At 43.4% G+C, this 27,877-nt stretch overlaps 1 protein-coding gene and 1 non-coding gene across 2 annotated transcripts; one reads left to right on the top strand and one right to left on the bottom strand.

Moving 5' to 3' along the window:
• RGS8 (regulator of G protein signaling 8) lies at positions 1-27,732 on the top strand. The gene is made up of 5 exons (XM_049868310.1): positions 1-26; positions 3,151-3,252; positions 4,198-4,262; positions 25,748-25,914; positions 27,550-27,732. Exons 1-5 carry the CDS (start codon positions 1-3, stop codon positions 27,730-27,732), a joined length of 543 nt encoding a protein of 180 aa, XP_049724267.1.
• LOC126067101 (U6 spliceosomal RNA) lies at positions 5,818-5,921 on the bottom strand. The gene has a single exon (XR_007515333.1). It is a non-coding gene; the product is annotated as a U6 spliceosomal RNA (small nuclear RNA).
• Positions 27,733-27,877: the final 145 nt, after the last annotated feature.

Here is a 27,877-nt window from a genome sequence, read left to right as displayed (position 1 = left end):
ATGGCTGCCTTACTGATGCCACGGAGGTAACTGATCAATAACTTGTTTTCTTGCCCCGTCCCTTCCCTCTTCCTCCACTTTCCTGCCTCCCTTGCCCCCTGAGCCTGGTCCAAGCCTTCTATGCTCATGGGTGATCTACTTGCATCTCTCCCCCTAGCCTCCTGTGTGTGAGAGTGCCTTGCAAAGTTATAGCCTTGCAAGCCAGAACCGCCTTAGCTCCTAGCCTTCCCATGTACTGGAGGGATGGTGGGACTTCTTGGTTATGACATACGTAGTGGGACAAAGAACTGTGGATGAGCTTGTATTGAACCATTTAGGGACCTCTGTAAAGCTTTTTTCTTTTTTTGTTAGTTTATTGCAGCCCTGGTGGTACAGTGGTTAAGCGTTCGGCTGTTAACCAAAAGACTAACAGTTTGAATCCATTAGTCGTTGCTTGGAAACCCTATGGGGTGCAGTTCTATTCTGTCCTATAGGGTTACTATGAGTTGGAATCAACTCGATGGCAATGGGTTTTTTTAATTAGTTTACTGGGACAGAGGCTGTAAAGAAAATAAAGAGGAGGGCAAGCCTAGTTAAAAAAAAAAAAAACTTGACAGTTGACTCTTGCTTCTGCTCCTATTATCTTCAGACTTAATTAACAAGCTTGTACCATATTTTTACGCAAATAATGCACACCTTCTATATTTTTTTTGCCAACCGCTCCCTGCTCCCTCCCCCGCCGGGCATTTTCATAAGCGCCTCAGTGAACTTAATACCTCCAGGGGGGAGGGATTGATTAGCAAATGAATGTAGAAGGTGCATGTTATTTGTGTGAAAATATGGTAACTCACATCTCAACTATACATAAAAAACCTCTTGTCCCAAACCAATTTTGTTAAAGATCGTGGCAAACGCAAACTGCGTGGAAGTGATTCTGATTGAGTTGTCTTGGTAACACACCCTTTATACTGGCCCCTGTTAAACCTTATTAAATAGCTTTCGTGGATTTGCCATTTTCTGAGAGTCCTCTTAATTGCTTTTGGGGGGCAGTGACCTGTTTTATGACTGATGAAAGTTGCGTTCTGGCCTGTGGTGCAGCCTGAGCAGGACCTTGACTTGAGTTCCTAGAATGTGGTGACTTCAGGGCCCTTAATCAGCGGCTCGCAAGGCCTGGTGTTGGAGCACTCTGTGATTTGTAAGAGCGAGTGGACACAGAAGATGCTTGTTGTCTTAGGAGAGAGTACGGCTGGAGCCAATGTTTTGAAATGCCACGAAATAGATGGCTTCACAACGCAGCCTGGCTGCCATGAGAGGCAGCAATACAGGAAGTGCGGGCCCAGTTTTCTTCAGGAGAGAAGATATTACTGGGAACATGGATGTTCTGGCCCGAGAAGGCTCTTTGGAGGTGGGCTGTGGAATACAAACGTTGTCCATCCCTGACAAATGTAACACCATCCCAGGGGACGTTGTTTGGATACGATTTCTATGGAAAAAAGGCAATCACCTGGGTCAGGGATGAAAATGCATTTGAAGTAAACGGAAAGAATTGAGTAGGATGACCTCTGAGGTCCCTGCCCAACCCTTTTAGGATTTGTGAAAAACAGGAAAGAAAAGCCAGGGCTTCCCTTCAACATGCAGAAAGGGGACTATTTCCATGGTAAATTCTTACCAATGTACACGTGGAAGTTCTCTTTCAGAAGTCACTCTTAAGTTTTGATCTTGTTACACCAAACCCCTCCCACTTACCTTTGCCTTCCACCCGAGGTGTTGCCCTGTGGTCAAAGATCAGGGCTTGACAAACTTACTCTGTCAAGGGCCGGAAAGTAAATATTTTTAGCTTTGTGGGCCATGCTGTCTTTGTTGCAAGTACTCAACTTTGCCCTGGTAGCGGAAAGCGGCCTTAGGCAGTGTGTAAACCAGCAAGTGCGCCAGTGTTCCAGTAAAACTTTATTTTCACAAACGCTCATCCAGCTGAGTTTGGCCCAAGGTTTATAGATTGTCAACCTCTGGTTAAAGGTAAGGAGTACCTGGGTGGGGCAAACAGTAATGGTTAAAAGTGACCAGCTGCTGTCCCATCAGTTCCAACTCGTGGCGACCCCATGTGTGTCAGAAGAGAACTATGCTTCGTAGGGTTTTCAGTGGCTGATTTTTCAGACGGAGATCACCAGGCCTTTCTTCTGAGGCACCTCTGGGTCAACTTGAACGGACAACCTTTCGGTTTGCAGCCAAGCACATTAATTGTTTGCCCCACCCACGGACTCCTGGTTAAAGGTAAACAGGAGCTAATGTTGGGAGTCAGAAAAAGACATTAGCATAATTTCTTATTGGATCCTCCACAACAGAAAACTATTTAAGTGCCTGGTATCTTGATTTTAAGTGCCATTATATGGGTCCTTAGAAAAATACTAAAATTTAAGTCATCTTTAGTGAGATGACCCAAAATATTAATAGGAATAGGAGAGCTTCACTAAACAAACGGAAGCACTAACGAAAAGTAGACTGGTTCTTAATTGCCAATTGTACTAGGTGCTCTTCTTCTCATCTGCAGTCATCAGTCCTTGCTGGTCTGTAGCCATTCACATGTATGAACACGTTTGGTGGATTAGAGAGGAGAACTTGATGCAGAAAATGGACTGGCCTTGAAGCCCCATCCTTGACTGTGCTCTGACACTCCCGTGGTATGCGCGTTGGCATTACGCAAGCATCCCTTACTCTCAGTGTGGGTACCACTCTGGGGCTTTGCCATCAGAAGCTGCTGCTGTTGCTGCTACTGCTAGTTTGCCCTCCTAGTGGAAGGGAAAAAAATGTGGATTGTTATCTTGTCATCACGGTATTTCCTTTCCCAACAGAGAATCCTAATTTAGAAATCCTGCCAAGCTAACGACCTTCATTGACTTCCCATTAACTTGCCATTTCAGCTTTAAAAAGCATTAAACCTCTAGGGGTAGGGTACCCATTGCTATTCCAGTAGTCAAGATAGGCAGTAAGTATATCCTTTGATCTTCTAGATTTTTCTCCTCTTGTTTGTGAAATCTTCGGGGAACACCCGGGGGAGGGGAGAGGGCCCTGGCTTCTGCTGTGGCAGCTCCAGGAACCCTTCATAGAGCTGACGGCTATTGTCTTGGCAGTCTCCCCTAGCCCCCCCACCTTCTGCCCTGTGTTTGGTTGCAGGAACAAAGGGATGAGGACTCGACTGGGATGCCTGTCTCACAAATCAGATTCATGTAGTGATTTCACAGCTATTCTTCCTGACAAACCCAACCGCGCTCTCAAGTGAGTTCTGAGCCACACTAGTTCCTAGGTGACCATGCGGGGTGGTATAAACTGCTTCCTCTCCCATGAGCTGCTGCCCAGGGGAGCGGGGGTTAGGGGGGAACACAATAAACCCTCCCTCCTGGCAGCTCATTTTATTTCCCTGAACTGGTGAGCATTTTCCTTGTCAAATCCTCTAACTATAATCTTTTCCTTTTACCAATCTCAGAAGGGGGAGCCTCCTTTTTCTCTCAAGAAAACTGTATCATCCAACCCTTTTAAAGCTGCGGGTGGTAAAGGATACTTCTTGGTTCTACTTAGATGTCAATCTGAGCTCTCAATTTGGAAACAAACACTCAAACCTGCTCTAAAAATATGCTGAGGTTCAGCTCATCTGGATTCAGTGCCTATTCTGTGCAGACATGGTATTAAATGGTGTCACAGATGTCACCTCATTTAACCCTCAGGTGATCTGTAAAGGGCATTGTTATCCCCATTTCGGAGGTAAAGGAACTAAGGTGACAGTAAGAGACAAGCTGAATATGACTTTTCTGACCTCAAAACTAGTCTCTTCTCATTGTTATCTTGACATCTTTAAATCATGCCCTTGTTCTTTAGACGGAAAGCCATCATACTAAATTCACTGAATTCTAATCCTGAGGTTTTTCTGTTAGTTTTGTAAGAACGTTCAGATTTAAGATGACAGCATTGTAGGAATTAATCCCCACTACAACCAAAGGTCAGCAGTTTGAATCCACCAGCTGCTCTTTGGAAACCCTATGGGGCAGTTCTACTCTGTCCTGTAGGGTCTCTATTAGTTGGAATTGACTTGATGGCGACGGATTTGGTTTGATGTTTTGGTTCCCCCTAAATGTTCCTAATTGTTCTCCTGTACTAATCTTGGTAGTGGTGGAGGGAGAGGAGGTTAATCCAGAAATATTCAAGACAGACATTTCTTCTTCCTAGGAGACTATCCACAGAAGAAGCTACGAGATGGGCAGATTCCTTTGATGTACTTCTCTCCCATAAGTGTAAGTAGATTTCAGGTCCTATCATGTCCCAGCAAACCATCCATTTAGTAAAAGGCTTACCAAGTGCCTACTGTGATCCAGATACTACGCTGGGTGTCCCAGACAGCTCTGGCCCCTGCCCTCGCGGAGCCCAAAGCCTAGTAGGGCATGTTGTTGTTGTTCGGTGCCGTTGAGCTGGTTCCGACTCATAGCGACCCTGTGTGCAACAGAACGAAATAGTGCCCGATCCTGTGCCATCCTTACAATTGTTGTCATGCTTGAGCCCATCATTGCAGCCACTGTGTCAATCCATCTTGTTGAGGGTCTTCCTCTCTTTGGACGACCCTCTACTTTACCAAACATGATGTCCTTCTCCAGGGACTGAGGGGCATAGAGATAAGAAAGCAGAGAATTTAAATGCATCGAAATGAGGGCCTTCTTTGTTCTCTAGGTTCAAAGTATGGTCTCATGAAGGCTTCATGTTGTCAGCAGTTTAGCAAAAGAGAGTTTAGCTTAGTCTTGGAGAGATGGACTCCTTGAGAGTGAGAGAGTCCAGGTTCCGGCCTGGATTTTGTTTGTAAACCTAAGCGACCTATCCCTATGTTACCTGAGGGCCTTGGGTTACTCATCAGTCCAACGATATTCTGTACATCTTATTATTCACAGTGCTTGAGTTGGCAGAGTAAGGAAAGACTGGGATTTTTTTTTTTTTTTATTGTGGTAAAATATATACAGCATAAATTTCCCATCTTGACCATTTTCAAGTGAACAGTGCAGTGGTGTTCATCACATTTACAATGTTGTGCAACCAGCATCATTATTTGTTTCCAAATCTTTCTCATCACCCCAAACAGAAACTCAGCACCCATTAAGCAACAACTCCTCATTCCCCTCTTCCCACAGCCCCTGGTAACCTGTAACCTACTTTCTATCTCTATGCAATTGCCTATTCTAAATGTTTCACATAAATGGAATCATATGATATTTTGTCGTTTTGTGTTTGGCTTATTTCACTTAGCACACTGTTTTCAAGGTTTATTCATGTCGTAGCATTTATCAGGACTTCTTTTCTCTTTATAGATGAATAATATTCCATTGTATGTATGTACCACCATTTTATTTATCTGTTCATCTGTTGGTGGACGTTTAGGCTGTTCCTACCTTTTGTCTATTGTGAATAGTGCAGCAATGAACACTGGTGTCCAAGTATCTGTTTCAGTCCCTGCTTTCAGTTATTTTGGGTAGATACCTAGGAGTGGAATTGCTGTGTCAAATAGTAATTCTACGTTTAACTTTTTGAGGAACTGCCAAACAGGACTGGATTTTGAGTTTTCTTATTGCTTTTTCTTTTGGAGGTTTATTACCCCATACATATCTTTTTTATATTAAAAACAAAAAAAAAACAAACCTGTTGCCATTGAGTCTATTCCAACTCATAGCGACCCGATAGGATAGAATAGAGTTGCCCCATAGGGTTTCCAAGGAGAGGCTGGTGGATTTGAACTGCCAACCTTTTGGTTAGCAGCCGAGCTCTTAACAGCTACCCCCAAATCTTCCAGGCCTCAAAAAAAAAAAAAAAAAAGAGGAACACTTCACCAATTTGCGTGTCATCCTTACGCAGGAGCCATGCTCATCTCTGTATCATTCCCATTTTAGTAGATGTGCTGTTGAAGCGAGCATCCGTCTGCATTACAACCTCTCGATTTCTGGGTGCATGTAAATTTTACAAGAATGTAACTTTTGTTATCCCCTCCTCTCCCATTTTTCCCTTCCTCATCTCTTAGGCCTTTTATTTCCCACCAATGTATCAATAATTGTTATGCATACACTGGTGTGGTGAGTGCGCTTTAGTGGGGGCCAAACTTTTCAGCTCTTGTTTTTTTCTGGCCACGAACAAGGTGTGGAGAGCAGGGGCGAGAGAGAAGGGTCTTCTGAAGTAAAAGAAAGATGTCAAATAGACATTCAAGGTTCTTAAATTCTACCTTACTATATTAGAAGTCCTAAAGTCTTCTGAGAGAAGGACTACTTTTAGTTTATTGTCTCCACTTAATTGGGATGCACGTTTGTATACAACTAAGAGCATTAGATGGAGTCAGACCCGTGTTCTGGATTTTGACCCAGTTCTGCCACTAGATAGCTGGCTGGCCTTGATGGAGTCCCCCAGTCTTCAGAAGATACCTTTAGAAGTGATTTTCATTTCAACTTGATGAGCAGCTCCTTAGTTATGCCTCTGATCCTAATAAACTAATTAACAAATGCTTTTGAATTGACTTTGAAATGAAATGCAAAATCTAAGAATAAGCATGTATTATAGCGAGTAATTTTGTGAGACAGTCATTTTAGTGTTCTGTGGATCACACTTAGGAAGGAAGATAAAGCTGCGTAGAAACAGCCTATATAACATATGGTTGTACCCCAAACAGCAAGCTTGTGCAGTGAATTTGCCAAGATAATGGCACTACTTGGGATTTGACAGTAAACTGGGTTTTTTGAGGCTATTTTGACTTTTTTCCCCCTGGATTCTCATTAGGCTAACCAAGTGTCACTACTAATTTACACCTTCTTTCCTGCTGGATTTGATTCAAGGTCATCTTGAAGTTTGCTTTCTATTCCAGCCTCATGACTGACTCACATAGTTCAAGTCCCTGAGGCTGTTTCTTCTAAAATAGGAATAGAAATACCTGCTTGCCACCTGTCACCTGAGTATGAGAAACTTAATGAGAGGATGCCTTTAGATGATTTGGGATTCTCTCCTCAAAGGTGTTTTTTAATGGTATGGTGGCTTTTTTTTTTTTAACGATGCCTTTATTTATTTATTTTTATTTATAAAATGCAAAATTAATATGCTTTGAGAATAAGGTGGCAAATTTTTCTGCCAGCTATCAGTATTTAGCCATTATGGTCAGAGTTTATGGTGGTAAAATTAGTGATTGGAAGCTCTGGGTAGTATTTGGATGCCAGCAGTGGCAAGACTTGGAGACTTAAGAGGTTTAATTTCATTTGTTTGATTCGATGACGTTTAGATCTGAAGACACTTGGTTCTGCGTCTGTCGGGGATGTTTTGGTTTCCAGGAATGCAGTAAAACTCTTCCGAGACAGGGATTCTGCTAAGGGGCTACAATCTGACACCAGAATACTTCTTTGTAAAGAGGCTACAGAAATAGGCTTTTTGAACTTTGAAGTCCTGTCATCCTTCTTGGAGTCTGATATTTTGTTTTAATTTCTGTTGAGTAAGGAACTAACAAAACCAATGGCACGGATGTCCTTGAGAGAAAAGGGGTCCTTATTCAGGTGTCACTGGCTGAATTTAAAGATTTTACCACCTGAACACTCGCTGCCCTTTGAAGTCGATGGAGGAACCTTAGCCCGGCCTACCATGCTAAGTGTTGACAACTTACTAAAAGTCTAATTAATTTGGGCTAATGTTGTGACTCAGTTAGGGCTGGTTAAGCTTTTTCAATGAGATTGCGTGTGTGCTGGTCCCTTAGGAGGGACGCCATTGGTCAGAGGTGTGCAGGGTTTCCAATTAAAACAACAGAATGTCCTAAAAAGTAAAGAGAGGAGAAACACTGAGCAACTGGGCTCTAGAGGAAAGTGGATTAGTCTAAAATCCACCCCCTGGTCATTCTCCTCACCGAGGCAGCTGTCCTCCCCACGTTTTCTAGTTTCAGAAAACTCAGATAAATATATATATCCCATTTTCTATGTGTAGAGCACCTTTGCCATCCCCACTGGGTGTTTTGGGCACTCGTTTATTTTAAAAGAATGTATTGAGTGTTCATTATGTCCAAAGTCTACGCTAAGTAGTAGACAGAACACAAAGATGAAGGGGACACAGTTTCTGGAGGAGACTGCAGCCTTTGAGAAGGCAGACATCCATGCAGATAACACAAGAAACAATACAGTGTGCTGACTGCAGAGCTAGGTGGGCTCAAGATTCCAAATAGCATTCTGACATTCGGTGCTCCTCTTAGATTCTGTCTGGTCATTATTAGAAGTCCTAATTGACCTGGGAGCAGAAGGACACTTTTAGCCTAAAGCATTGTTTCCACTTACCTGGGGAACGTGCTTGTGTATAATTAAGAGCGCTGGAGGGAAATCAGACATGTATTCTGGATAACTACTAGATAGCTGGGTGGCCTTGATGAAGTCCCGCAGTCTCTTAGAAAATTACTTCCCTTGTTTAAACAATGAAGGATTAGGAGTAGGGAAGTCTCAGAGGCTGGATCCAGTTCTACCTCCTTATCCTAGGGTGCTGCTGTTTGTAGCAAACACCCTGGCTGGGCAATAGCCAATCAGCTACCGCAGGTGGTTTGACTCAGTGACACCTGCCGGCAGGGTTATGTAAAACTGCTCCAAAGCTGAAGTGGCATGAGCAGCCAGAAAAGGGGCTAAGGCATCTGTGCTATAAGCCTCCCTGACTTGGCAGGGCACTGTGCAGAGCACCTAATGGGTTCGACTCTCAAGAAAAAAGAAAGCAACTTTGCTATTGTTTAAGCTTTTGAATAAAAAAAAAAAAATCCAGAGTGCAAATAATTTGGAGCATTTTTTTTCCCCAAACACATTTGTTTTCAGTACAAAACTGAAGAAGCACCTGCAAAGGTCTGGGAGATAACTACATCCTACTTTTTTTTTTAACTTCTAAATTAAAAAAAAATGAAAATTTTGATGGTTTCACCAGATAAGGAAGGATTCCTCAGGTGTGTTAATCTGGCATCTTTTTCTCAGCTCACTCCGGTAGCAATTAGACTTGGTATCTGTGAGCTGCGCTTGTCGTGTGCCCTGAGAGGGTGTGTGTGTCGGGGGGGGGGGGTGTGGGTGTGGGTGTGTGTGTGTGTGTGTGTGTGTGTGTGTACACCCAGAAGACTTCTGCCTCTGCATCTCCTACCCGGGAGAGTGGAGACGCCCAGCTTGAGGGAGATGTTTTCTGACAGGACGCTGGAGGGTAGGCACAAAATTGTGTATCTTCTGCTTGTCTTCTTCATGAGGTTCAGACATATGGCTTTGTATTTGTCCAGTTTTCATGGGACATTCAGCCCTCAAGGCTGAATTAACTCTCCCTTTCTCTTTCTTTTCCTTCTTTCCCTGCTTCTTTCCTTGCTTTATTGGACATAGAAGTTGGATGGGTAGAGATTAATCCCAGTTTAGAGGTAAAGGTGTAGACAGGGTTCCTTCCCTCTTCCTCTCACTTCGCACAGCCTGATCCTACACCTGAATGACAGGACAACTAACCCTGGGCATCTATTTGGCCAGTGTGCTAATTTTATTACTTGCACAGAGCATGGGAAGACTATGCTAACCTGTTCCCACCAGCCCAGGGAATGTGGAATTGTGCATTGAAAAGCTCTTTTGTATTTGCAGAGTCAAAATCCATCTCTGAGAAAAAGAGATCAATATTTATTTATTTATTTTAAATTAGCCCCCTCTCTTACAAAGCTAAACATGTGCTTTCTATGTGATCCACCAGTCACGCTCCTAGGTGCTTACCCATATGAGCTGAAAACTATTTCCATCTAGAAAATTTGTATACTTGTTGATAGTAGTTTTATTCATAACTGCCCCGAATTGGAAGCAACCAAGATGCCCTTCAATAGGTAAATGGATACACTGTGATACATCCATATAATGAAATATTATTCAGTGATTAAAAAAAAAGAAATGAGCTATCAAGTCATGAAAAGACATGGAGGAACCTTAAAGGCATATTGCTAAGTGCAAGAAGCCAGTCTAAAAAGGCTGCATACTACATGATTCCAACCATATGACATTCTGGAAAAGGCAAAACTATGGAGACAATAAAAAGATGGGTGGTTGCCAGGGATACAAGGGGAGGGGCAAAAATAGGTGCACACAGGGCATTGTTAGGCCAGTGAGACTACCCTGTGTGATACTGTAATGGTGGACAGGCATTACGCATTTGTTGAAACCCATAGAACTGTACAACACAAAGAGTGAATCCTGATGTGAACTAAGGACTTTAGTTAGTAATAATGTATCAATATTGGTTCATTGATTGTAACAAATGTACCACACAAATGTGAGATGTTAATAATAGGGAAAGCTGGGGGCAGAGGAGAGAGAGAATATTTGGGAATTGGTTGTACTTTCTGCTCAGTCTTTCTATAAAACTAAAACTGTGTTTAAAAAAATTAAGTCTATTAACTAAAAACAAAAATTATCCCGTCTGGGATAACTATTGAGATATAGAAAAATATGATTTTATTTGGTCACACAGCAATGCAGCAGAAAATCCAAAACGGCCAAACAAACAAACATATGCTAATATTATCAACTCACGAAATTCCCTAAATTATTCAGCTAAATGGCTGTATCTCTAGAATATACAGTTTAATGGTCAGGCTTCCATTTATTGCACAGCCCTCCCTGCACCCCTCTCCAAGCCAGAAAGTTCTAGAACAGTGCTACTCCATGTGTTATCTAAGGAAGGCAGCACCAGCATCTTCTGGGAGCTGGTGAGGAATGCAGATTCTTAGCTCCAGTCTCAGACCTACTGAATCAGAATTTCTGGGTGTGGGGCCCAGGAATCTGTGTTTTCACAAGCCCTCAGCAAAGTTCGTGCGCACTGAAGTTTGAGAAGCGCTGCTGTAAAGCACAAGTTAGTGAATCCCCGAAGCTGGAGCATCCTGGTGGCGCAGGTGGTCTGGACTCTCCCGAAAATGCACTAAAGACTGTATCGCAGCTTTCCAAAGTCCGCAGGCAACACGTCCCTTTAACGGTACATTGTCTGTGTATTGCAGATTTCACACATGCAGCAGGTATGATGGAAGGCGCCCATGGTTGGCAATGCCCAAAATCAACAAATGTACCAGGTGTGCTTTCTGGATAAACTGAGGATAAGGGTTAGGAAGAGATATGTGGAGATGGGTGGAAAAGAAACTTTTTTCTCTCCTTGCCATAATCTCCATATTGTAATTTTTATCTGCACCCAGGAATTTGGATGCATTTAACCTACATAGAGTGCCTAGAATATATTAGGCAACTATCAGAAGGTTGTTGAATAGGTTTAACTGAAAGCAATTGGACAGGTTTCCAAAATCCATCCTGTCCTTTCACAGCTATGTGGCAGTAGGAAAATGGCTTACCTCATCTTGAAAGTGGAATGGTAAGTCTTACTTTATAGAGTTGTTGTGAGGATTAAATGTGATTAGAGATGTGAAATGCTAGGTATGATGACTTGTACATACAGAAAACAAAAACAAAAACAAGCCAGTTGCTGTAAAGTTAGTTTCAATTTATGACCCGACTTGTGTCAGAGTAGAACTGTGCTCCATAGGATTTTCAAGGGTTGATTTTTTGGAAGTGGATCACCAGGACTTTCTTCCAAGGGGCCTATCAGTTAGCAACCAGCAGCACCATGGAAGAAAGGCTCGGGATTCTGCTTCCATAAAGATTACAGCTAAGAAAACCCTATGGAGCAGTTCTACTCAGCAACACATAGGCTCACCATGAACCCGACTTGACTTGATGACAATGGGTTTTCTGTTCTAGACAGGGTGTCAGAAAGTTATTCTGCTCCCCAGGCAGCTTGAGTTTGAGGACTAGGGGTAGGGTTGGGGTCATCTGAGAATCATCAGTGGGACTTTTTCAAATGGCATATTGCCTTACTCCCTTAGCCTCATGAGGTTTTGGCATCCCTTCTTTTTATCTTCCTACTTTTCACTCAGTGCATGTGAGAGAATCCCTCTGGGGATGTACTTTTAAAAAGCCCAGTAAGGTGAATCAGATATGTGCTTGCCTTGGGAGTTCCTGCAGTATTCCTATAGCAAACCTATAAGACAGATAATTCTAGATACTTAATTTTTGAAACATTTTAGGTTCTGGGCTGAGCCATAGATGGAGTTTTATAATCTCTCTTTCTTATTAAAGGAGTTATTTGTGAATACTAAACTTTTACCCTATTAGGGGCACATCTCCTTTGTCTCCCCTTTGATAGAAAACTCGTTGGCAATTACTTATAATAGTTTCACATATGGGTTCTAGCTTTTTTTCTGATTACCTGACTGAGATTCTGCTTGATAAAATAGGAAAGAGCATTGGAATAGTTGTAAGACCTAGGTTCTTCATACATCTGCTACCACTTCTTAGCAGTAATCAGCCACACAGTCTCAGAACCTCTCCATTTCCTTGAGTCTAATGTGGGGGCTTGATCATAGGATCTCTCGTGTCTTTTCTAGGTCAAAGATTCTGTTGCAGTTTTTAGGTGCTAGCGAGTCCTTTCTGACTCATAGCAACCCTATACGCAACACGAGAAAACACTGCCCAGTCCTGCACCATCCTCACAATTATTTCTATGTTTGAAACCATTGTTGCAGCCACTGTGTCAGTCTATTTCATCGAGGGTCTTCTTCTTTTTCACTGACCTTCTACTTTACCAATCACGATGTCCTTCTTTAGGGGCTGATCCCTCCTGATAACATGTCCAAAGTATGTGAGACAAAGTCTCGGCATCCTTGCTTCTAAGGAGTATTCTGGCTGCACTTCTTCCAAGACAGATTTGTTTGTTCTTCTGGCAGTCCATGGTATATTCAGCATTCTTCACCAACATCATAATTCAAACGCATCAGTTCTTCTTCAGTCTTCCTTATTCATGGTCCAGCTTTGGGATGCATATGAGGCAATTGAAAATACCATGGCTTAGGTTGGGTGCACTTTAGTCCTCAAAGTAACGTCTTTGCTTTTTAACACTTTAAAGAGGTCTTTTGTATCAGATTCACTCAATGTAATAATACATCATTTGATTTCTTGACTCCTGCTTCTATGAGTGTTGATTGTGGATCCAAGTAAAATGAAATCCTCGACAACTTCAATATTTTCTCCATTTATCATGATTTTGCTTACTGGCCCAGTTGTGACGATTTTTGTTTTCTTTATGTTGAAGTACAATCCATACTGAAGGCTGTGGTCTTTGATCTTCATCAGTAAGTGCTTCAAGTCCTCTTCTTTCAGCAAGCAAGATTGTGTCATCTGCATATCGAAGGTTGTTAATGAGTCTTCTTCCAATCCTGATGCTGAGTTCTTCTTCATATAGTCCAGCTTCTCGGATTATTTTGCTCAACATACAGATTAAGTATGGCGAAAGATACAACCCTGACACACACCTATCCTGATTTTAAAGCACTCAGTGACCCCTTGTGCTGTTCGAACGACTGCCTCTTGGTCTATGTGCAGGTGCCACATGAGCACAATTAAATGTACCGGAATTCCCATTCTTCCCAATGTTAATCATAGTTTGTTGTGATCCATACGGTTGAGTGCCTTGTTTTTCACCAAAGCCTTCAGTGCAGCTGGACTTCTTCCTTCAGTACCAATGGTTCCTGGTCATATGCTACCTCCTGAAATGTTGAACGTCCACCAGTTCTTTTTGGTATAGTGACTCTGTGCATTCCTTCCATCTGCTTTTTTTTTTTTTTTTTTAGTTTTTATTAAGCTTCAAGTGAACATTTACCATTCCAATCAGTCTGTCACATGTAGGTTTACATACATCTTACTCCCTTCTCCCACTTGCTCTCCCCCTATTGAGTCAGCCCCCACAGTCTCTCGTTTCGTGCCAATTTTGCCGTCTTCCCTCTCTATCTTCCCATCCCCCCTCCAGTCAAGAGTTGCCAACACACTCTCCCGTGTCCACCTGATTTAATTAGCTCACTCTTCATCAGCATCTCTCTCCCCCCCACTGACCAGTCCTTTTCATGCCTGATGATTTGTCTTCGGGGATGGTTCCTGTCCTGTGCCATCAGAAGTTCTGGGGAGCATTGTCTCTGGGATTCCTCTCGTCGCAATCATACCATTAGGTGTGATCTTTTAATGAGAATTTGGGGTCTGTATCCCATTGGTCTCCTGCTCCCTCAGGAGTTGTCTGTTGTGCTCCCTGACAGGGCAGACATCGATTGTGGCCGGGTACCAACTAGTTCTTCTGGTCTCAGGATAATGTAGGTCTCTGGTTCACGTGGCCCTTTCTGTCTCTTGGGTTCTTAGTTGTCGTGTAACCTTGGTGTTCTTCCTTTGCCTTTGCTCCAGGTGGGTTGAGACCAATTGATGTATCTTAGATGGCCGCTTGTTGGCATTTAGGACCCCAGGCGCCACAATTCAAAGTGGGATGCAGAGTGTTTTCATAATAGAATTATTTTGCCCATTGACTTAGAAGTCCCCTCAAACCAAGTTCCCCAGACCCCAGCCCCTGCTCTGCTGACCTTTGAAGCTTTCATTTTATCCCGGAAACCTCTTTGCTTTTAATCCAGTCCAATTAGGCTGACCTTCCTTGTATTGAGTGTTGTCTTTCCCTTCACCCAAAGCAGTTCTTACCTACAGATTGATCAATAAAAAGCCCTCTCCCTCCCTCCCTCCCTCCCCCCTTTGTAACCACATAAGTATGTGTTCTTCTCCGTTTTTTCTATTTCTCAAGATCTTATAATAGTGGTCTTATACAATATTTGTCCTTTTGCAACTGACTCATTTCGCTCAGCATAATGCCTTCCAGATTCCTCCATGTTATGAAATGTTTCAGAGATTCGTCACTGTTCTTTATCGATGCATAGTATTCCATTGTGTGAATATACCACAATTTATTTACCCATTCGTCCGTTGACGGACATCTTGGTTGCTTCCAGCTTTTTGCTATTGTAAACAGAGCTGCAATAAACATGGGTGTGCATATATCTGTTTGTGTGAAGGCTCTTGTATCTTTAGGGTATATTCCCAGGAGTGGGATTTCTGGGTTGTATGGTAGTTCTATTTCTAACTGTTTAAGATAACGCCAGATGGATTTCCAAAGTGGTTGTACCATTTTACAATCCCACCAGCAGTGTATGAGAGTTCCAATCTCTCCGCAGCCTCTCCAACATTTATTATTTTGTGTTTTTTGGATTAATGTCAGTCTAGTTGGTGTGAGCTTCCATCTGCTTTTGATGCTTCCTGCATCTTTTAATATTTTCCCCATAGAATCCTTCAATACTGCAACTTGAGGCTTGAATTTTTTAGTTCTTTCAGCTTGAGAAATGCTGAGCATATTCTTCCCTTTTGGTTTTCCAACTCCAGGTCTTGCATATTTCATTATAGAACTTTACTTCACCTTCTTGAGTCACTCTTTGAAATCTTCTGTTCAGCTCTTTTTCTTCGTCATTTCTTCCATTATCTCTCAAAGTTCAAGGGCAAGTTTCAGAGTCTTTTCTGACAACCATTTTGGTCTTTTCTTTCTTTCCTTTATTTTAATGATCTTTTGCTTTATTCATGTATGAACCTTAATGTTATCCCAGAACTCATCTGTTCAGGGGTGGATTGCCCAGGGGTGGATTTGCGCATGAGCGCCACGCCTCTTTTTCACTACTGGGTTCTCTCTGTAGATCCTGAGACTGATTGCTGGGAACTTGGCGTAGTCTGGACGTTCTTTTGGTGACTGAGAAGTGCTCATTTCTTCAGAGCAGATCCCAAGGGCTAATTCACCAAATATCAAAGACTCAAACAATCTCCAAGTACCATATTGCTATACGTGTGTGTGTGTGTATACTAATAAAATAGAGATCATTGAATAAAATTACTTTAAAAACAGATTGAAGTGTAGTTAGCATACCAGTTGCTTGTCAACAAATGTCAGTAATTGGAAATAGTTTGTTCTCTAATCTCCCTGGTAAATCTTGCTTATTGTTTTTGTTGTGTACCATCAAATTGATTCCAACTCATAGTGACCCTCAGGGTTGAACTGCCACAAAGGGTTTCCTAGGCTGTAATCTTTATGGAAAGAGCACTGGCAGCAAAGTGGTTAAGCACTGGGCTGCTAATCGAAAAGTCAGCAGTTCGAACCCACGAGCTACTCCTCATCTGTCAAGATTACAGTCTTGGAACCCTATGGGGCAGTTCTACTCTGTCCTATAGGGTTGCTATGAGTCGGAATCGACTCCAGGGCACACAACAACAATCTTTATAGGAGCAGATTGCCAGGTCTTTTCTCCCGCAGAACTGCTAGTGGGTTAGAACCACCATTTTTTTTTTTTTTTTTAGCAGTCGAGCACTTAACCATTACACCACCAGGGCTTCTTAAATCTTGCTTAGCTTCACTTATGTGTTTTAAAACCTTTCTTTTATAGATAACACAAAAGAAAGACTTTAATCCTGATGACGTTCTCATCACAAATTTCCAGTCAGTGACTTGGTTCTGAATCAAAGAGATTTTGACTTCACCATTGGTAGATGTACCCTAAATTTTATAAGTGTATTTTCCTCTCCTATCCTTTCTGACCTTGGAACCCTTTTACTAGTTTATTTTCTCCAATTGATCAGGGATGTAAGGGGACTCTGGTCTTTGGACACACTCTGGTAAACAGAGAACACACACACACACAAATCTTTCTTGTGATCTTGTATATTTCCAAGCCCTGGGACTGAGCTAGGCTCCAGCCCACCCCTGATGCCAGCTAAATCAGGGCTTACTGGACCTTGAACTCTTACCTAAGCCTTCTGTCCCCCTACCCCCCACAGCACCAGCTGCACTGCTCATTCATAGTGACCCAGTTTCCTTTCTTATGTAAGCACGCTGCATCAAGAAACTAGAGACAGCATGTGTGGCCATGGGTGGGTTCTTGGAGATTCAATGGATGCTCCGAAGGACGCCAATATTCTGCCCACACTGTTCCAGGAATTCTGGACACAAGCCTTTCCCTTTTTGCTACCACACAGAAACTGGTCTCAAAGACTTTGTAATGTTCCTTAAGCTCTGACTGCTTAGACGATCATACAAAGAAAACCAAAGTGAAATGAAAAAAGGGCAAACTGTCCTGAATTGAGCCTACCTGTTGTGTCCCCATTTTCCTGAACGGCTTGCCACCCACAGCCTTCCAGTTACCAGGCTTGTTTTGGATGTTAGGCATGTGATGCTCTGTGTGATGACTCCACATGCCACGAAGTGCAGGAATCACAGTCACCCACACGCAGCGAGCACTCTCTGTTCACGTGCCAGGCTCCACGTGGTGTTTACATGTCTTAACTCATCTCACCCCCACAACACTGGGAAGTCGGGACTGTTAGCATCTGCAGTTTGCAGACAGAAGTGAGGTACAGACAGGAGAAGCCTCCTGTCTTCACTTAGCCAGGACCCATCCCCAGGCAGAATAGCTTCAGAAGTCAGAGAGAAATCATTCTTTCTACCACCATCACCACCACCAGCTGCCAACAGATTGATTCCGACTCATGGCGACTCCATGTGTATCAGAGTAGAACTGTGCTCCGTGAGGTTTTCAATGGCTGATTTTTCGGAAGTAGATGGCCAGGACTTTCTCTGAGGTGCCTCTGTGTGGACTTAACCCCATCCTTTTGGTTAGCAGCCAAGCATGTTAACCATTTGCTCCACCCAGGACTGTTACTCCCTCTAGCTGCCTAAAAGTCATGAGGGTGGAGGCAGGAGAGGGAGCCCGGCCTGGGGGGCAAGTGAAAGCACGGCAGTTGCAAAGCAGCCCACACTGAGAGAATGCCAGTAAGCGCAAGGCAAACTCTCCTATATTTTGAGCCAACCACAGTTCATGGACAATCAGAAGAGAAGAAGAGGCTCTTGGTGGAGGGAAAGGAGAAAGATGGAAGCAGGGAGGAGAAAAGGGACAGAGGACAGAAGAAAAGAGAGAGGAGGGTCAGGGAAAGATGCTGAGGAATTAGTGAGCCTGTGAAAAGAAGTCTGCAAAAAGCCTGCTGGGAAGGGGTGGGAGGTAGATAGGAAAGGGGGGGAAAGGATGTGGCTGGGAAGAAAACATCGAGGCAGGCTCTAGTCCCATGTGATTCCTTTGCGAGGTCACAGAAGCAGGAGAGGCAGGCCAGGTGGGGACAAGTGGTCTGTATACAAAAGCCCACAGTGCCCATCTGCTCTGGGGCGGAGGAGGAGATCCCAGCCTGCAGGCCCTTCCATGCCCCTTTCTCTCTTCTGTTGTTCCTGGGTGAAGTTTCTCTTTGCACAAATTGACCCCCCACTACCTTCCCTGCTCAGTGGGGGTGTGATGGAGCAGATTGGGAGAAAATGGAATTGCAGAGGAGAGGGCTGAGGGCAGGTGCAGGGTCTGGGCAGGGCTTTGTGATCTTTGTGGAGGCATCTTTGCTGCAATCTGTTCTCTAGACGGTGCCTGCTGCTTACCAGGCCCCAGCTGTCCCAGGGAAGGGCAGATGAAAGCAGGGCCACTCTCTGCTTTCTTGCTCATCTCCCAAGTTCTTTCCCTGAAGGCCTCTGCAGTTTACAAGGGCTGTGTTTCTGCTTTGCCTTGCCTTCCTTCTCCTTCCCTCTGAAGCCTGTCCTAGATATTGAGGTCACCACATTTTGGGCTGAGGCTCCCTGAACTAACAGGGCATTTTTATTTTTTAAGTTTTTTTCTTCTTTTTTATTATTGCGCTTTAGATGAAGGTTTACAGAACAAACTAGCTTCTCATTAGACAGTTAGTTCACATATTGTTTAACGACCCTGTGACTCGTCAACACTCTCCCTTCCCCACCTTGGGTTCCTTGTTACCAGCTTTCCTGTCCCCTCCTGCCTTCTCTTCCTTGCCCCTGGGCTGCTGTGCCCCTTTAGTTTCATTTTGTTTTATGGGCCTGTCCAATCTTTGGCTGAAGGATGAACCTCAGGAGTGACTTCAGTACTGAGCTGAAAGTCTGGGGGCCGTACTTTCGGGGTGTCTCCAGCCTCTGTCAGGCCAGTAAGTGGTGTGTTTTTGTGAGTTAGAATTTTGTTCTACATTTGTCTCCAACTCTGTCCGGGACCCTCCATCGTGATCCCTGTCAGAGCAGTCGGTGGTGGTAGCTGGGCACCATCCATCAGCGATGAACTCTAGTCAAGAACAGGGCATTTTTCTAAGGCCTCTCAGTCATGCTGTGTCACAGTCTCCCTGGGCCACTGTTGGGAACTGTGCCTGTGTGCTCTGTGAGGAGCACACGGCACCTTGGGCAACGTGCTTTAGCAGTTTCTAAAGGATGACAGAGCACAGAGAGGACAGGTCAGCAGTGCTGCAGGAAAGAAGACAGTGTCACCTGGTTCCAGGTTCTAGGTAGCACCCGAGTCGTTTTCTGGGAGTCATTGGGTGGTGCAGTTGGTTAATTGCTCAGTTGCTAACCAAAGTGTTGGAGGTTTGAGTCCACTCAGAGGTACCTCGGAAGAAAGGCCTGGTGACCTATATGAGAAAAGTTAGCCATTGAAACTCCTATGGAGCACAGTTTTACTCTGACACATGGGGTTGCCATGAGTTGGAATTGATTCATCATCAACTTTTTTTTGTCCTGTATCTTCAAACCAAGTATGTTGGGGCAGACCACCTTCCCAGTGCCCTCACCCCAAATTATTCAGAAGTTCAAGGCTGTCCAGCTCAATGTGTCTCAAACATGTCTGTCTCCTGAACATTTCTCTCTCTTCATCCACCCTCTCTTTTCCTTTACTTTTGACTTTAAGGAAGACAAGTTTTCCACTTGTTTGGCCCTTCCCCTCCTCTCGAATTTGCCTTTCCCAGATCCATTCTTTTACTTCTTTAACTTCTCTCTTCCTGCCTCTTTCCCTTCTGCCTGCAAATACATCTGCAAAGATCTTGCATTGGAGTCATACGGACCTTGGGAATCTTGGATCTATTCTTCAACAGCTCAGTAACACTGGGCAATTTATTCAGCTTCTTTAAGCTTCAGTTTCTTCATATGGAAAACGAGAGTGATATAATCTATGTATCTGCATTGTTGTGAAAATTAACTGAGCTGGTGTTTGTAAAATCCCAGCAAAAAGCATGGCACATTGTAAATAAATATTCACTGCCTCTAATTCAAATATATATACATATACACATACATACATACATGTATGTATATTCCTACCTTCCCTTTGTCCTATCACCTTCTCTAGCTAATATCAGACAGGAACTCCTTCAATTTCCTGCACCAAAACTAGAAACTTCCCTGCCTCCACTCCCTTTCCTCTTTCTCTCTATTATAATTCTGTCCTTAGGCCTGTTTCTTCATAGCGGCAAAATTATATCTGTTAAACTCTTTCTTTCCTTTAACTTCAGCCTCTCCTGCTCAACAAAACTTTCCTCATCAAATCAACATTTAAACCTACAGACAAGGCTGTCTCAAAGAACAAATCTGTTTCCTGACATCACGTTTCCTTCCAGCTATGCTGTCTGATCGCTCTACCTTCCTTCTCTGCCAAATTTCTTACAAAAGACATCTGAATTAACTCTTTCCACTGTCTCCCCCTTCATTCATGCCTATAAAAAAACACTTTGCCATCAAGTCAATTCTGACTCCCAGTGTCTCTGTAGGACAGAGTAGAACTGTCCCATAGGGCTTCCAAGACTGTAATCTTTTCGGGAAGCAGACCGTAATCTTTACGGAAGCTCCTGTGGAGCGACTGGTGGGTTTGAACCACTGGTTGGCAGCCTGATGCTTGACCGATGCTCCACCAGGGCTCCTTATTCACGCCTATACTTAACACAATACGGCTAGGGCTCTGTTATGTTCCTAAAATTGTTCCTGCTAAGGCCACCAATGATTGCTTTATCTTGTGGCTGAGTCTAACAGGCACTTCTCAGACCACATCTAGCTTGACCTCTGGGTCACACTGGACACACGGGCCACTTCCTCCTTCTTGAATGTTCTCCCTCCTGGCCTTTTGTGACACTATGTTATCCTTGTATCTCACAGGCTATTTCACAGACCTCTTGGTGTATGCCTGTCCTTTGTTGTCATTAGGGGCCAATGAGTCAATTTCAACTCAGAGACCATGTGACAGAATAGAACTGCCCCATAGTGTTTTCTAGGCTGTAATCTTTACGGGAACAGAGTATCAGGTCTTTTCTCCCGTGGACCCAAGAGTGGGTTTGAACTACCAATCTTTTTGGTTAGCAGCTGAGTGCTTAACCATTGCACTGCCAAGGCTCCTTATGCCTATCCTACAACTAGGCTCAATACATTTTAGCTGTACTGTTATTGGGGTTGCTATTAGGATTACACATCAGTCTTACTAAACCATTTAAAGTTACTCAGATAAACTTTCTTAATTCTAGGCCTTGCTCCTATGATTCTCTCTTCCTAAAATTCTCTTCTTCCTCTTCCCCTTCCTCCTTTCACTTAGCTGCCTTCTTCTCAACTTCACATTGCAGCTTGGAAGCTTCCTTTTTCACCTCAGATCTGACTCAGATGCCCCTCCTGGATCCTTTCGTACACCCTATACTTCCCCCATCAAATAACTTTTCACACTACACTATAATTAGGTTTTCTTAGTTGAAAGTACTCTTTGATTGCAAGTTCTGTGAGACCACAATCTGTGCCTGCTTTCAGCACCTGGCAGAATGCCTGGGTCACATCATAGGCGAATGAATGAATGAAAATGGCATTATTGCTGCATTTGTTGGGGGTTAGTATTCATTACAGTATATGATAGGAGCTCTGGTGGCATAGTTGCTAAGAGCTTGGCTGCTAACCAAAAGGTTGGCAGTTCCAATTTACCAGTAGCTCCTTGGAAACCCTATGGGGCAGTTCTCCTCTGCCCTATAGGGTCCTATGAGTCAGAATCAACTCGATGGCAATGAATTTTTTTCTATAGTATGCTACGGGTTAGTTTTTTAAAAACAATATTTCATTGTGTTTTCGGTGAAGGTTTACATGACAGTTTCGGTTCCCATTCAACAATTTCTACACAAGTTTTTCAGTGACATTGGTACATTCTTCACAATGTGTGAGCATTCTCTTTATTCCCTTTCTGGTTGTTCCTTTTATAGCTCAGTTTTTTAAAGCCGCATGTTACTAGTTGTGGGATCTCAGGCAAGTGACTTTGCTTCTCCAAGCATCCATTTCTTCATCTATAAAATGGGAAGGCGTCCAACAACTTGCCTAAGAGCACATTGCAGATGTTATCTCTTTTAATCCACACAAAGACCCAGCACAGCTAAGACCTGGATGACCAGAGACAATGCCTGCACCTTGTCCAACCTGGGGCTAGCCCAGAATTTCCTTAGCAGGAATTAGCTTTACTAATACCACAGAGGAAATCAGAAAGATCATTTTCTGTCTTTCTGTAACTAAATTCAGCTTGCTTATAAATACCTGTTTCTCAGTTTCTGCTTGGTGAAACACAAAACAAAATCCAACACAAATAACAAACTTAAACTTTCTCATTCAAAGAATTTAGTCTCTTCTGGTTTAAGAGCACCTGCAAACTCTTCTGAATTACTCTTCCAAGTCACATCCAGTTACTCTCTTAGATAAACGCAGAGTCTATCAGGATCCTCCCTCTCGCCTTTTCTTCTCACTCATTGACTTCGGTGGAAAGTGTATTATAAGATGGAGGCAGTAGGGGAAAGTCTCTGCCTGCAGTCCTTAGGTCTTCCCTGAGCGTACGCTCAGGTCCATGGCTCTTGTATCTTGTAGTCTTGTCACTGCTCAGAGGCCTCCTCCTCTGCTCTCCTCAGAAATCTCCGCAGCTACAGTTGCTTTTCCATCCAATCTACTACTATAGCCTCTGCCACAGGCCTCACCTCCCGCAACAGTGGTGATCTCCTGGCAGGCATGCTGGCTCTCAAATCCGAGTTGCCTCTGGAAGCTGTAGAAACTTCTGGATCTCCTCCATGAAGAACTTGGAGAGCATGGAGTGAGGGGGTGGCAAGAGAGGCATCCTTGAGGGCGTGGATTTTTCAATTTGTTCTCTGGTGTATCCCAAGCTCAAGAACAGTGCCTTGCATCTTGGTAGTTGTTTAAAATGAATTGAATCGAATGAATGACTCTCAGACCATCTCTGCCTAAGCATTGCTATGTTACCGTTTTATACTCACTTTGAGTCTCAATTTAGCCGGGGTTTCAATTCCCTTCACCTGGGGTTTTGAATCTAAAGTGGGGAGTGACCTGAGCCTCATCTGGGTGTGAACTATCTTGCTCTCCTCTTCCTTTCCAAGCACAGAAATAGTTTTATTTCCATCCTTATGATGGGAACAACCCTGCATCAGATCCTGCATTCTCCATTCTCCATGGCTTAGAGTTAAGGTGACCATATGTCCTGGGTTTTGCCTATGGTGGTCATGCTTTTTGCCCATCATCCCTGTGGAATTAATAGTAGTGCCCCTCTTCACTGTCGGTAATATCCTGACTTGGATCATAAATTACATTGCCACCCCACTTTTGTTTTAAATATTTCAAGCCCAGGCCTCCAAACTTAAATTTCTTTAAGTTAGTCTTGGGAGTTCCACGAAAACGCTTTTCTCTCTCACGTTCGTGGCTCCTGCAATTCAAAGTCTTGGCTCTTATGACTATTATTCTAGTGTAGGCATGACAAGGCCTATTTTATATTTTTACCATATTTAACCTGCAAACCAGTTAATCCACACCGAAATAGTCAAGGGTAGCCTAGCATCTGTTTTACTGGTCTCATGGCATGTAGAGAGCTTTTGCATAATTCAGATTTGATTCTTAAAATCCTGTGAGGTAAGACAAAGAGGGCATTATTTCCTTCTCACAAATAAAGAAACTCAAGCTTAGGGTGACAGAACCAGGTCTGCATTCTAGGTCTTCTGCTTCCGTATCAGTTGTTTGCCACTGGAAGTAAAGGATACAAATCCTCATTGTCTGATCTCTCAAGTGGGACTTTAAGAACTTATAGGTTAATACAACTCGCCAGGAACATACTATATAAACTGAACTACATTTGTGTTTGTAGTAAATGTAGAAGGTGCGCTCAGCAAATTTTATTTTAAATCCATAAAAAGAAAAAAAAAAGAGTTTATTTTAAAAGTCAAAGAGGCACAATGACTTTTATTAGGAGAAATGAAAATGTCTTAGAAAATCAAAATAAATATTTAAATACTTCAATAGCAGGGCACCAGTAATCCGTCATATTGATCCCTGGCCCACGACTAGTGCATATTGGCTGGACACCAACACTCAGCGCATCCCATCACCCAGGATTCATCATTGTTAACATTTTGTCCTGCTAGTGATTTTTAGAAAAGAAATAATACATTATAGCCAGAGTCCTTTTGAACCAGGGCAATGACTTCTTTTTTTTAGATTGTGTGTGCCCACCCCCTGAGGGAAGTTTGTAGGAAGCTAGAGCTCTTATTCAATTAGTGGAGTGTAGGTTAAGGGTTGGAGCCCTGGTGGCGCAGTGGCTAAGACCTCGGCTGCTAACCAAAAATTTAGCAGTTTGAATCCATCAGCTACTCCACCAACCTCTCCTTGGAAACCCAATGGGGCAGTTCTACTCTGTCCTTTAGGGTCACTATGAGTCAGAATCATCTTGAGGGCAATGGGTTTGGTTTTTTTGGTTTAGATTAAGGGTTAAACATCTATTTTAAATTAAAAAAAAAAATTAACCAGATACATACCACTTACGATGGAGTCAGTTCTGACTCATGGTGACCTCATGTGTGTCAGAGTAGAACTGTGCCCATAGGGTTTTCAATGGCTGATTTTTCAGAAGTAGCCAGGCCTTTCTTCCAGGGTGCATCTGGATGGACTCGAACCTCCAAACTTTTGGTTAGCAGCTGAGCACGTTAACTGTTTGTGCCACCCAGGGACTCTAAACCAGATACATAAGCTATCAGTAAATGGAATTCCCCTTTCCAAGTCTATGTTGTAACCCTGCTTATCTTATGCTGATTAGACACTCTACTTGGCATTATGCATGACATTGATTAATATAAATAAAAAAATGTAGTAATCATTAAGTCAAGGTGCTAAACAAAAGGTGGGCATTCGAACTCACCCAGCCATGGGAGGAAGACCTGACAATCTGCTCCTGTAAAGACTACAGTGTAGGAAACTCTATGGGACAGTTCTGCGCTATCACTCTGGGTCACTCTGAGTTAGAATCAACTTGATGGCACCTAACAACAAATCATTTGGTAGAAAAATCATAATTCATCTTGATTAAAACATATAATTTGATAGGTAAAATCTTTTAAAATAAAGGACCCATGGAATAAAACATTAAAATACGTGGCCTGAAAGGTTTTTTTTAAGAGGCTAGGAGACACCATACAAGTCACATCATGGCATTACTGACTGAACTTCAGTAGGACGTTTACTTTCAGATGGTTTTCTGGTAGCGGTGAAGGATTTGCCCTGAGACATTCACACCTCACTCTAGCGCATCTTACAACAGACAATCTATCTCAAGGTTGTTGACTTGGGTCAGGGTCAGGAGGGGATTATACATATTACCTTGGCCTAATTGGCAACCCAGGCTCACCAGTGGGTCCAGGGGACAGCTAACAACGCATTAGGGAACAGGCAGTGACCACCGAGGGCTGATTGTTAGTACTGCGACTTTCTAGGTATTTATCCCTAATATTACTACGATTCTTGAATAAGAAGCCTGGCTTGCCTCTCAGGGTATCCCTGTGTCTAAGAGCCTTCAGGGGGGTGTGGAAGAGCAACGAGGGTTGGACAATCAAGGCCACCTTCACATTATTACTTCCTTTCTCTATGTCCTATGGTTCTTGAGCTTAAATTTCTACCTATCTCTCTTCTTTTTCACCTTTCTCCGCATCCACAGATGGGGTGGCCGCGTTCCGTGCCTTCTTGAAGACGGAGTTTAGCGAGGAGAACCTGGAGTTCTGGTTGGCCTGTGAGGAGTTCAAGAAGACCAGGTCAACTGCAAAACTGGTCTCCAAGGCCCATAGGATCTTTGAGGAGTTTGTGGATGTGCAGGCTCCCCGGGAGGTGTGTTGGTGGTGGTGACCATCTTGTCAAACTCTAGCCATGGCTCCTGGCTCACATTTCTCTTCTCTTTGGGAGTTTAAGCCAGGTTTGAAAAGCGCTTTCTTAATATTGATCTGAGCCTCACCACGCTGATGGTTGCTCTTGATGAAAAGGGGATCATTCTAAAGGAGCAGAAACCCGGGGCTTCTATAAAAGGAGCTCGATTAGGAGTGTTTAGGGTGTCTGTCCATTAAACAAAGGCACCTTGGTGGCACAGTGGTTAAGCACTCTGGTGGTTAACTGAAAGTCGGCAGTTCAAACACATTAGCCACTCTGTGGGAGAAAGATGTGTCTACTTCCATAAAGAATAGAGCCTTGGAAACCCTATGGGGTAATTCTACTCTGTCCTACAGGGTTGCTATGAGTCAGAATTGACTGGACGGCAATGGCTTTGTCTTTTGGTCCATTGAACATGTGTCAGCAGGAACTGTACTGCTACAGGCTTTGCAAGCATAGATCCCACTGAACCCAGGTTCGTTTTCCTACTGGAAGGCAGCGTGGCTTATGGAATGAGCATCTGCTTTGGAATCTTGTTCTATGCCCCTGAGTACCAATTATCAGCTGTATGATTTTGGTCAAGTTGCTTAACATCTCTGAGTCTCATTTTCCCCAATAAAAAAGAGTATAATATCGTCTACCTTTCAAGACGACTGTATTGGGGTAATGCAGTTATTATAGCTATTTGTATTATTTTGTGCTAATTATTCTAATTATTTCTAATATAATAAATTATCACATAGGGTTGCTCTGAGTCAGAACTGACTTGGCAGTACACATTAACGACAACATAATAATAAGATGAAATTCTGTGTGTTGCTGTTGAGTCATAAAACAGAATTTACTCCCCTGTTGCTATCGAGTCAATTTCAACTCATAGCAACCCTACAGCACAGAGTAGAACTGCCCCATGGGGTTTCCAAGGAGCGGCTGGTGGATTCGAACTGCTGACCTTTTGGTTAACAGCCGAGCTCTTAACCACTTGGGAGGGTTTAATGGAAGAAGAATATTTGCTGTCTACGAGCTTAGGTGCATAAGGTACCAGGAGCTCTTTAATTATACTTTGACTTGGGGGACATGAAGTCTTTGGCCAGTTGACCAGGATGCTGTAGGCCCCTTATAATGCTGGTTGGAACGGAGATGTACATTTTAACCAGGATCTCTCGCCCCAGGGCATTTGCTTCCTTAGTAGCTAAGAAAGAACAAGAGGGAACCGGTTACTTTAGGGAACCATCGTTAACACTTGGCTTGAATCTAACCTTTTCTAACATCATGAAGAGCCCTGGATTAGAAGTCAGGTGATTGGAGACTTTGCCTTGGCTCTGTTACCAACTTTCCATGCTACTTTAGACAAACTTTTCAGTCTGTCTTTTCTACTTTGTCCTTACCTATAAGTTGGGACTAAGGGTATCTGCTCTTCTGACCTCACAGGATTCTCACAGTGGTCAAAAGGTATGACCTCCATGACAGCAGTTTGAAAAGCACAAATCACTTGACTGATATAAGATGCTGCCATTAATAATTATTATATAGCTAGGGCTGGCTGCCAGGTGCCTTGGCCCCTGAGGGCCTGTGACTTTGCTCTGTGTTTGTGCCCAGGTAAACATCGACTTCCAGACCCGAGAAGCCACGAGGAAGAACATGCAGGAGCCATCCCTGACTTGCTTTGACCAAGCCCAGGGAAAAGTACACAGCCTCATGGAGAAAGACTCTTACCCCAGGTTCCTGAGGTCCAAAATGTACTTGGATTTGCTGTCCCAAAGCCAGAGGAGGCTCAGTTAGGCTTCAGATGGGGACTCTTGGAAATCACTGGCTTTCCCCCTCCCTTTGCTGCCAAGACCATATTCTAACGTGAAATGTCATAGGTGTTCAAAAGCTATGGTGTTTGGGGGTGGGAGGCTGGGGATGAGGAAGGGATGAAAGGTCA

The sequence above is a fragment of the Elephas maximus genome, chromosome 24 (genome assembly GCF_024166365.1).
Source record: "Elephas maximus indicus isolate mEleMax1 chromosome 24, mEleMax1 primary haplotype, whole genome shotgun sequence".
Classification (NCBI taxonomy): Eukaryota; Metazoa; Chordata; class Mammalia; order Proboscidea; family Elephantidae; genus Elephas; species Elephas maximus.
Note: the sequence above shows the minus strand (reverse complement) of the source record. Positions and strands in the feature narration are given on the sequence as shown.